At 40.0% G+C, this 11,456-nt stretch overlaps 1 protein-coding gene across 3 annotated transcripts in view; it reads right to left on the bottom strand.

Moving 5' to 3' along the window:
• Positions 1-1,312: 1,312 nt before the first annotated feature.
• Positions 1,313-11,456, bottom strand: part of TMEM156 (transmembrane protein 156) — a 35,691-nt gene continuing 25,547 nt past the window's right edge. Inside the window, exons 6-7 of one of the 3 annotated variants that reach the window (XM_020916488.2) lie at positions 2,835-2,937; positions 1,313-1,875 (exon numbers count right to left, since the gene is read on the bottom strand). In XM_020916488.2, coding sequence (XP_020772147.2) covers positions 1,863-1,875; positions 2,835-2,937 — 116 coding nt within the window. In that variant the 3' untranslated portion in view covers positions 1,313-1,862. Of the gene's footprint in view, positions 1,876-2,834; positions 2,941-9,708; positions 10,533-11,456 lie in introns of those variants that run through there. The other 2 variants (XM_020916480.2, XM_070452027.1) reach the window with 2 other exon arrangements.

Below are 11,456 nucleotides of genomic sequence, written 5' to 3'. Positions count from 1 at the left end.
CTGGGTATATGCACAAGAGTGGGATTTCTGGTCACATGGATAGTTCTACTTTTAGTTATTTGAGGACTCTCTATACTGTTTCCACAATTTGCACCAATTTACATTCCTACCAACACTGTAGAAGGACTCCTTTTTTCCCTACACCCTCTCCAGCCTTTATGGTTTGTAGACTTTTTAATGATGTCCATGCTGACTAGCGTGAGGAGATACCTCATTGTAGTTTTGATTTACATTTCTCTAATAATTAGCAATGTTGAGCATCTTTTCGTGTGCCTATCGGCCATACATAATGCCTTCTTTGGAGAAATGTCTACCTTCTGCTCATTTTTCGATTGGGTTGTTCGTTTGTTGTTGGAATTGTATGAGCTGTTTGTATATTTTGGAAACGAAGCCCTTGTTGGTCACATAATTTTCAAATATTAATATTTTCTCCTATTCCATTGGTTGTCTTTTCATTTTGTTTATGGTTTCCTTTGCTGTGCAAAAGCTTGTAAGTTTGATTAGGCCCCATTTATTTATTTTTGCTTTCATTTCTGTTGCTTTAGGAGACCAACCTAAGAAAACATTGGTACAATCTATGTCAGAGAATGTTTTGTCTGTGTTCTCCTCTAGGAATTTTATGGTGCCATATATTCTGTTTAAGTCTTTAAGCCATTTTGAGTTTATTTTTGTTTATGGTATGAGGGTGCGTTCTAACTTCATCGATTTACATGCAGCTGTCCAACTTGCCCAGCATCACTTGCTGAAGAGACTGTCTTTTTCCCATCGTGTATTCCTGCTTCCTTCACTGAAGATTAATTGACCGTAGCTCTGTGAGTTTACTTCTGGGCTCTCTGTTTTTCTCCATTGATCCACATGTCTGCTTTTGTGCCAGTACTGGTACCACATTATTTTGATCACTGTAGCTTTATAGTGTTGTCTGGAGTCTGGGAGGGTTATGCCTCCTGCTTTTTTCCTTGTTTTGTTTTGTTTTTTTTCCCTTGAGGGTTGCTTTGGCAATGCTGGGTCTTTTATGGTTCCATATAAATTTAAGGATTATTTGTTCTAGTTCTGTGAAAAATGTCATGAGAAATTTGATAGGGATCACATTAAATCTGTAGATTGCTTTGAGTAGTAAGGCCATTTTAACAATATTAATTCTTTGGAAGATATTTTCCTATTTTTCAAAGTTAAGAACTGTCCTTTTGTTTATATGTAATTTTAGTGTAATTAATATTTATAATAACTCTTGACATCAGTGATAGCTATAAAAAGATGAACACCAAAAAGAAACAAAGGAAACATGTTGTTATTAGATTTAAATATTCATATATTTCACTTAAATTCATTTTATTTTGGTATCTTTGAATTTTTTAAACATCTCGGTGCCAAAAAGAGGCAAGATTTATAGATGCAAGCAAATGTATGAACAACCAACCCAGATCCTCTTAAGCAATTTATAAAATAGGAACAATCCATCTGTTTAAGAAAATACATCAAATCAGGATCTGCAATGTGGGACGGTGAGAGAAAGCATTTTCATCCTCAACCCTGTTTTTGGTACCTCGAAATCAAAATCTGGGGGCTACTGTAAGCCGTATAACGGCAGATAAATGAAGGAAATAAGTGTTCTCTTGCTTTTTCATGGTTTCATCAGCTTGTTTCTCATGACTCATAATTCCTTTCTGAAAAAACTCATTCCTTTGATCTCCTGGGTAAAATGAGTGCTGTTGAGTTAGTTCCCATCAACCAGTCAGCGTTCCTACTGGATTGGTTCTTGTTGTGCAGCCTCAGCTGTACCAAATATTTACCAGTTAACTCATTCCCAGAATAGAATTATGAGTACTCTTCAGGAGGGTTCAGTCCAAATTGCCCAGAGGAGTTCAGAAGGATAGTCTGAAGATTTAAGAAACAAAGGCAAATATTATTCACACAAAAATACTGCTGACCTGAAAATAATTAGTGGAAAAAATTTTAAAACCATTTATTAAAACTATGTCTTATAAGAACACAAGAAAACTTCCTAAAGCCACTGATTAAAGGCTCTTTCCAATCCTTTCTTATGCCACGGAGCCTCCTTTATAGCCCCAAGAAGACAGTGTGGTTAGTGGTAATAAACTTCTCAGCCTAGGAGCCAGGAAACCTAGAGTCTCTTCCAGCCTCTGACACTATGTTTTTGGGGCTTATTTTCCACTTCTATAAAATAAAAGTGAAAGTGTTTATGCACTACTAGGGAAACACAGAAGTTGGAATTTTATTTCATCAGTTTTGAGGGTCAATGAGTAGTTCTACTTTACAAATTTACATTCTCTCTTTTCTCATGTTCTGAGTGAAACAATGATTAGCCTGCTGGACTTCTGACTCAATCCCTGGAAACAGTGCCAAGAGATGAGCTGACATCTCAGGGCACATGTTAGTCAACATACTAAGAGATTAGTTTACTGGTCCTTACTAGACCTTGGAGGAAATAGTGATTTTATTTCATGCCATCTAATTCATACGAACCGATTTTAAAAGTTCATCACATTCTATCTCCTACGTGCCACATGCGTGGTAAGTCACTTCAGTCGTGTCAGACTCTTAGTGACCCTACGGACTGTAGCCTGCCAGACTCCTCTGTCCATGGGATTCTTCAGGTGAGAATACTGGAGTGCGTTGCCATTTCGTCCTCCAGGGGATCTTCCCAGCAATTGAACCCATGTCTCTCATGTCTCCTGCACTGGCAGGCGGCTTCTTTACCACTAGCGCCACCTGGGAAGCCCTCTATCTGCTACATCCAGACAGAAATGCAACTTGGATCTATTTGAGTTTATAATAAAAAGCCAAATCATCGATAAAACTGAAGCATCACTCACCGTGTAAATTGATCTTGCTGATGCCCCGCGGAAGTAACTTCTAGTTCTGGTATTGGAGGAAGCACGTCCTTGACCAGAGTCGTCGGTGGCCTCTTGGTGGTCTCTGCTATTTAATAAGGAGAGCTGTTCTAGTCTTTATTTAATCAACAGCAATGCAAAAGCAGACACATAATCTAATGTAGTGAGAGAACTATGCCCTGGGTCTAAACAGGATTTGGGCAGTTTCTACCACTCACTCAATTTCCTGTCTGCAACTCTGACACTTTTCACCCATTTCTCTCAACTTGGTATCTTTCCTTTCATTTCTCCTCTCCCACCGCCTTCTGGGCACAAGATCCAAAGTATAGTGAAGGAGGAGCAAAGTAAAGAAAAAACTTAAAGTACAACATCAAGTAGCAAGAAAAAATTTTTGGTTTAGAAAGTACACACATTTCCTTCTATCGCATATTGTTTAAATATGTCTCTAAGGAGAATATTAATGACATCCTTGATTTCAGGGACAATTTTACAAAAAGCAAATTTACAGATAATGATGAAGTCTAGCCTGCTCTGCTCTGACTCTGTGACTTTATAAAATTCTCCTGATATTTATCTTCAACTGACTTCAAGTAGGAGACAAAATTTTCTGTTCATGGTTCAATGATGTCTCTCTCATTTCACTGGGGTCCTGAGTCTTGCTTTTCCAGTTTTTATATATTGAAACTTGAGTTGTAGATAATACATGTGACTTTTTACATTTGCCTACTGGGTTATGGTCTTTTCTTCATGAATTATTAGAAGCTCCTTATACACTAGGAAATGTTGCTCATCTCTGATGAGCTGCAAAAAAACTTTTCCCAATTGTTTTTGCTGTGTACATTCTTTTACACATGGTCAAATTTATTAGTGATTTAGCTGAGCTTTGTGTCATAATTAGTTTTGCAGTTCATTATAAAAGAATTCTACCATTGTTTCTTCTATTTTGTGGTTTCATTAACCTGTTTGAAATTTACTGTAGTGTTGGTGTGACCTCTGGATTAAGTAAATTTTTTTTTCCTGAGTGATTATTCAGTTGTCCCAGCATCATTCATTCAGTAATCTTTTGTTTTCCTACTAATATGATAAGCCATTTTCATCATTTACTGAAGTCCTGAATTTTCTAATGCTTCACTGGCTCTTCTGTTGGTGGGGCCAACTGCACTCATGGGACTAGATCTGTCAGCCTTATTTTTCTCACACTGAAAATCCCCAGGGGTCTGTGGCTTTTGTCTTTTTAAACCTGTACTTCTCAAGGGTGGTTGTGGTGAGAAGAATTCTACAACAGCCCCCAAGATTGCCACTTCGGGTGTACATGCCCCCTTTAATTCTCCTCCCTTGAGCATGGGCAGGACTGTAAGAGGATCTCACGCCTGTGACTAGGTTACACTAAGATGAAGAGCTTTTGCAGGTTAATTAACATCCCAAATCGGTTGATTTTGAGAGAATCTACCCTGGGTGGGTCAGAGTTGAAAGCCTGCCGTCAGGGAGGACCCCTCACGGGCTCACAGAAGCAAGCTGCCATGTTGTGAACTGTGTGTGAACCGTCCCAGAGCAGGGCTCCGCGGTGGCCGCTAGGACTGGGCGTGGTGTCTGGTGGGGAGAGCCAGTTAAGAAGCAGGGGCCTTCAGTCCACGTCCTCCAAGAAATGAATTCTGCCGACAACATGAACCAGCTTGGAAGGAAACCCTTCAGATGACAACACAGGCCAGCTCGCATCTTGACTTCAAGCCTGTGAGTCCCTGGAATGCAGCGGAACGGTACCCAAATCTCTGACCCACAGAAACTGTGAGATAATGAAGATGTGTGGTCTTACGCCACTAAGTTTGTGGTAATTTGTTACACAGCAATAGAAAACAAAGTGATCAACGGAGTCTTGACCTGAAAATCCCCAGCGGTGGTAATTTAAAGTGCAGGCTCTGGAATCCTGCCCCAGATCTATTGAATTGCCATCTCCCTTCTTAATGGCCCAGGGGGGCCTTCGATGGTTGATTCTGATGCACATTAAAGCTTCAGAATGAACTTCCATGTGAATAATTGTTTAGACATCTTTGACAAAGCATCTTTTTAAAATTTTTATTTTATGTTGGAGTATAATTGATTAACAGTGTTAAGTGTATGGCAAAATGATTCTATCATACATTTAGATGTTTCTATTCTTTTTTCAGGGGCTTCCCTGGTGGCTCAGAGGTTAAAGCGTCTGCCTGCAATGCGAGAGACCCAGGTTCGATCCCTGGGTCGGGAAGATTCCCTGGAGAAGGAAATGGCAACCCACTCCAGTATTCTTGCCTGGAGAATCCCATGGATGGAGAAGCCTGGTAGGCTACAGTCCACGGGATCACAAAGAGTCGGACACGACTGAGTGACTTCACTCACTTATTCTTTTTTCAAAACTCTTTTCCCATTTAGAGTATTGCAGATTATTAAACAGAGTTCCCTGTGCTACATAGTAGGTCCTTGTTGGTTGTCTATTTTAAATATAACAGTGTGTATATGTTAATCCCAAATGCCTAATCTATTCCTCCCCACTCCTTCTCTGCTGGTAAAACATCTTATAACCTTCCAAAATTTAAGATTTAGAGAGAATAATTTTTAAAGGTTAAAATCTCAAAAGAGCCTATTCATGGAACCAAATAATTATCGAAGAAAATTAACAGAGTCCTTTTGGTTTGAAAGTCAAACTGCTCATCATGTGCTTATTTATTCGGTTTCCTGATATTTTATAGTATGGTATAACCATAATTCAGAAAGTCATTATTTGTCAAAATGACAGCTAGTTCAAAGTAACTCTCTGGTGGTACGTTATCTTCTATGTCTCCTAGTATCCAAAGTCATGTAACTTGTATGCTAATAGGAAAACTTCAGAAAAATTGATTAAAAGGTAAAAAGGTGGGATATCTGTCATTTTAATACCTTCTTCAGAATAGCTATAACAGGTGATATTTTTTCTAGTTTTACACTGAGAAATAGCTTCTTTCAGATCATATTCATTCAGTAACACTACTTAATGCAGCAGAAGCAGTCTGAAATATTTTAAAACTTCATAAAGGTCTTTTCATGAATTTGTCAAATCTCTGAACCAAACATTTCTTTGACTTTTTATAAGAGCCTCAGCGGAGCCTAAAAATTTAGAAAGAACCCTGGTCTGAGTTTTGACCTGACTGAATCTAGTGAACAAAATGGATTTCCAATAGTAGAAATTTTGATTAAAAATAAACCTACATGTCTTATGTTCTCAAATAAAGCCCCTATCAGTCCACCCATGATAATGGCCAGGTGGACCTCTGATGTTTCCTCTTCTCCTTTTTAAAAAAATTTATCACTTTTCAAAAATGCTTCATATCTGTGATATTTAGTCTCTAACCTCCACTTGTCCTTCCAAAGTAATTCTTGATTCCCACTGAGTGACAGAAATTTATGAGGTGTTTTCTTCGCTTTGTTCCTGATGATTTTCATGTGAAAGACAGGGTCCATCTCCCACACTGAAGAAACATCTAAAACTTTCCCTTCCTAGGCAGGCTATCTTGGCTACTAAGGGAATCTCCCACATCAATTTTTTATCTTCTCTTCTCTAAAAGTACTTGTTCAGCTAAATGGTACTTGGTTACTGAATTGGAAAGCCAAAAGAAAAAACAAGGCGAACAAAACAAACTTAGGTGTTCTATGACCCTCTGTGACCTCTCCTTCCCCAAAGGAGAAGGTATCCAGTTTTGTTGTAATTCCTTATTTATCTGCCTCCTGTGTGCAAAGTTTGTATTTTTTGCTCAGTTTACTCCCCAGAACTCCATCTTGGAGCGTGACACATAATAGGTACTCAATAAATACCTGCTGAATGACTGAAAGAATGTTATTTAACTTATTTGTGCCTGTGTTTCCTTAAAAAAAAAAAAAGGCTGTGGGTTCAAGCTGAACAAAACCTCTCCAACCCAGGAATTTGGAGATAAGGTAAACAAGAGTGCCCTGTGAGAGTTAATCTATAAAATCAACCCATAACCAGAGTACAAATATGCAGAGTTATCTTGAGAAATTACCCCTAGGCTAAAACCTGTTAAATGTTAAAAGCGCTGTGTGAAACGAGCCTTCCTCTAAAACAGGGAATAAGGCCTCTGAAACCATGTTGGCTAAAGAATCCACTGGAAGACCTGGCAAATAAGCCTTGGCTGTGATTTGACTTCCCACGTGGTTCCAAGAAGAGAGAACACAGGTGTGTGCCGTCAGAAGCGTGTTGGTCCATATTTCTCTCAGCTGTGTTTTCTCCGTGGGAATTCACACTCTGGTCTTCTGGTTCTATCGACTGTTGGTGTGAGCTGGGTTACGCAGCCACGGGTCCTGCCGCCATTGCAGGAGGCTGAGCCCAGAGGCCTGAAGGAAGGCACTGGCCCAGGTAGCTACCTCTGTGACCCTGTGTGGCCTTGGGGGCAGCGGCCCGACGGGGCTCGGGCCTCACCGGCAAAGCGGGCCAGGTACTGAAACGGAACCATCGAGATGGTTTCCTTGTGACTTTGGCAAAGCTAGTGTGGCTGCCTGAAGGAAAATAAGGTAAAAATAAGGCAGTAAAGGTATACTTTGATGTACTTTGAAAAATAGAAAGGACTGCTAACTGCACCACAAAGTATTTTTACCAGCATCTTTTAAAGTCCACTGGAGGACACTGCTTAAAATTTAGCGAGACCTGGGTATGTGCTCAGCAGGCACAGGCTGTGGTTAGCTAACCTCCGAAACCATGACCTCTGTGCTTCCTTCTCCTTCGCACTTTGAGAGATCCAGCCACAACTTTGTGGAGATAATGGCAACAAATGTCTAACCTGTTACCCGCAGAGCACCCAGTTTCCTCATAAAAACCTCTCTAAAAATGGATGAATTCAAGTTAATCCTCACAGATTACTCTGGGCAAGGTAGATGTGGACGTTCTCAGATGGTTCGGTGATTCTTATTCAGTTCTCTAAGCTGGCTTCAAAAAAACCTTTCCATCTTAGTTATTTCTTCAAATTCTCATCAGTTCAGTTCAGTTGCTCCGTCGTGACAGACTGCAGCACGCCAGGCTTCCCTGTCTGCCACCAACTCCTGGAGCTTACTCAAACTCATGTCCATCGTGTTGGTGATGTCATCAAACCATTCAACCTCTGTCATCCCCTTCTCCTCCTGCCTTCAATCTTTCCCAGCATCAGGGTCTTTTCCAATGAGTCAGTTCTTCGCATCAGGTGGCCAAAGTACTGGGAGTTTCAGCTTCAGCTTCAGTCCTTCCAATAAATATTTAGGACTGATTTCCTTTAGGATGGACTGGTTGGATCTCCTTGCAGTCCAAGGGACTCTCAAGAGTCTTTTCCAACACCACAGTTCAAAGCATCAATTCTTCAGCACTCAGCTTTCTGTATAGTCCAACTCTCACATCCATACATGACCACTGGAACAACCATAGCTTTGACTAGATGGACCTTTGTTGGTAAAGTAATGTCTCTGCTTTTTAATATGCTGTCTAGGTTAGTCATAGCTTTTCTTCCAAGGAGCGACCATCTTTTAATTTCATGGCTGCAGTCACCATCTGCAGTGATTTTGGAGGCCCCCCCCCCCAAAAAAAAGTCTCTCACTGTTTCCACTGTTTCCCCATCTATTTGCCATGAAGTGATGGGACCGGATGCCATGATCTTAGTTTTCTGAATGTTGAGTTTTAAGCCAACATTTTCACTCTTCTCTTTCACTTTCATCAAGAGGCTTTTTAGTTCTTCTTTGCTTCCTGCCATAAAGGTGGTGTCATCTGCATATCTGAGGTTATTGATATTTCTCCCAGCAGTCTTGATTCTAGCTTGTGCTTCATCCAGCCTGGCATTTTGCATGATGTACTCTGCATATAAGTTAAATAAGCAGGGAGACAATATATAGCCTTGACGTACTCCTTTCCTGATTTGGAACCAGTCTGTTGTTCCATGTCCAGTTCTAACTGTTGCTTCTTGGCCTGCATACAGATTTCTCAGGAGGCAGGTGAGGTGGTCTAGTATTCCCATTTCTTGAAGAATTTTTCAGTTTGTTGTGATCCATACAGAGGCTTTGGCATAGTCAATAAAGCAGAAGTAGATGTTTTTCTGAAACTCTCTTGCTTTTTCTATGATCCAATGGATGTTGGCAATTTGATCTCTGGTTCCTCTGCCTTTTCTAAATCCAGCTTGAACATCTGGAAGTTCATGGTTCACATACTGTTAAAGCCTGGCTTGGAGAAATTTGAACATTACTTTGCTAGCATGTGAGATGAGTGCAATTGTGCAGTAGTTTGAACATTCTTTGGCATTGCCTTTCTTTGGGATTGAAACACAAACTGACCTTTTCCAGTCCTGTGGCCACTGCTGAGTTTTCCAAAAGTGCTGGCATATTGAGTGCAGCACTTTCATAGCATCATCTTTTAGGATTTGAAATAGCTCAACTGGGATTCCATCACCTCCACTAGCTTTGCTCATAGTGAAGCTTCCTAAGGCCCACTTAACTTCGCATTCCAGGATGTCTGGCTCTAGGTGAGTGATCACACCATCATGGTTATCTGGGTCATTAAGATCTAATTATCATAGGAATATAGAATTTCAATATTGCTATGCATCATTCTGACCTTTTCATCACATGAAAACATGGGCACTTTTGTGCAAGCCCAAGATAGCTAGTAGCCTTTTAGGGCTAATAGAACCAATTATGGTGCCTTAAAATACATTTCCATTATTCAAGGTGCCAACTCCCTACTATGTTCAAAGCTCCATCTGTTTTTATTAACAGTGATCCTAAAACTACTCAGCTGTTCCAAATCTGGCCAGTGAGAGAATCAAACATGAATTGGGGGGGGGGGGGGGGGGGGTGGTAGGAACAACTGCAGAATGATCTAGAATTAACAATTAAAGAGGTAAAAAAGCTTCTTGAACAGACAGGTGCTAATATTCTGAGCCATTGACTCAGTGTCTGATTCATTGACACTGCAGGTATCCTTAATACCCCAAGGAATGAAACCAATGAAGTGTTTAACCATTCTCCTTTTGTTATTTTGGGTAGGCATTATCAAAAGTTATAGTTTGGGAGGGAAAGGTCTTTGTAAGATGACAGCAGCCATTCTTTCAACATAGACAACACAGGGTTGTATTTATTTCACAATATTTATTGGGTACCCATTATGAACTCTTCTATACACTGTACTATGAGCTGGGGGTGCAGCAATGAGTATTATCAGATAGTGTCCGGATCACAAGATGCCCACTGGTTCACAGGAGAGACATCACTAAATAATAACGGAAACATAAAAGAACAACAGTGATAATTGCCACAAAGAAAAATGTGTTATGTTATGAGGGTGTAGCTTACTTGGTCCACCAAATCTGAGACACTTCCCTGAGAAAGGGTTAGTTAAGCCAAGATTAACAAGATTAACTAAAGGCAGGGTTGGAGTTAATCAGACAAAGGCAGGGTGGGAAAGGGGAAGGTTTGCAAGGGAGGTGGCAACTGGGGGTAGGATGGGTCAGGCAAGGAAAGTTTTTGCAAAGATGAAGATATTTATCTGCAAAATGTTTTACCATTTTTTCCAGACCTGGCACAAATGGCTGTCACATAAAGTCATTCAGTGATTGGAGTAAATCATCTTATTTAGCCTATGGATTCTTCACTCTTACGAATTTCCTCCTACATGTAGAGTCACCCTCTGCTTCTTGATCTATTCTGTAACCAAGCAGATGGCTATATAACCTTTACTGTTTTATGAACCCAAATCTGTATTTTAAGAGTCATAAATATTATAGTTAAGCAAGTAAAAATTAAATTTTCATGTTATCTTGCTTGGTTGCTGGACATCTGGTACCAGTAATTTATCTTCTGCGTAAAATTGAAACCTGCTTTATCTTTATACTGGCTTAAACATGTTGCAAATTATAATTTTACAGTGCCATCAGTTTTATTTGGGAGTAATATATATTACAAGGTCATCTGCCTCCTCTTGGCATTTAGCAATTCTCATTCATGATGAAATTCCATTTTCTTTGCTTTGTGGTTCTTCAGAACCCACCCACATTAACTGTCAATGCTGAAATGTTACTTTGAGGATGACTCACACTGTCTCACACAAGATCCTGCTACATTATAGAGAAAATGTTTCATCTCGGTTTCTAGCTCTTTTACATCTAAAGACTGAGAAGAGTTTTGATCTAAACCAGCAGTAAACTTCCCGGTTCATCATTGCCATTAAGTGATGTGCTGGAAATTGCAACCACTGGTTAGAACCGAGTTTGAACCCTGGCCCTGCTAGGATCTGGCAGTGGATCAGTTACTTTAGACTCTCTTAGCTTCAGTTTTTCTCATCAGGGAAAAAAAGTGAGGTTCTTATGAAATGATACAAAACGATGTGTGTGAGAGTACTGTGCACATCAAGGGGGTTACTGAGTTTGTATAATTTAATTCGCTTCCCTTCTCCTACGGAACCAGGGGTTGAAACTCCTGAATGGTGGTCTCAGCTCTGTGAAGGTAGAGACTGCTCTCTGGTACGACCACTGTGTCGGCAATGCTTAGCACCATTTCTGGCTCAGAGTAAGTGTTCAATATATTTTGGTGGAATATTTGAAAGTGAAGAATTTGAAGTTTTAAAGATCT

Source organism: Odocoileus virginianus, chromosome 21 (genome assembly GCF_023699985.2).
Source record: "Odocoileus virginianus isolate 20LAN1187 ecotype Illinois chromosome 21, Ovbor_1.2, whole genome shotgun sequence".
Taxonomy (NCBI): Eukaryota; Metazoa; Chordata; class Mammalia; order Artiodactyla; family Cervidae; genus Odocoileus; species Odocoileus virginianus.
The sequence above is the reverse complement of the archived record's forward strand: the minus strand, read 5'-3'. Positions and strand labels throughout refer to the sequence as shown.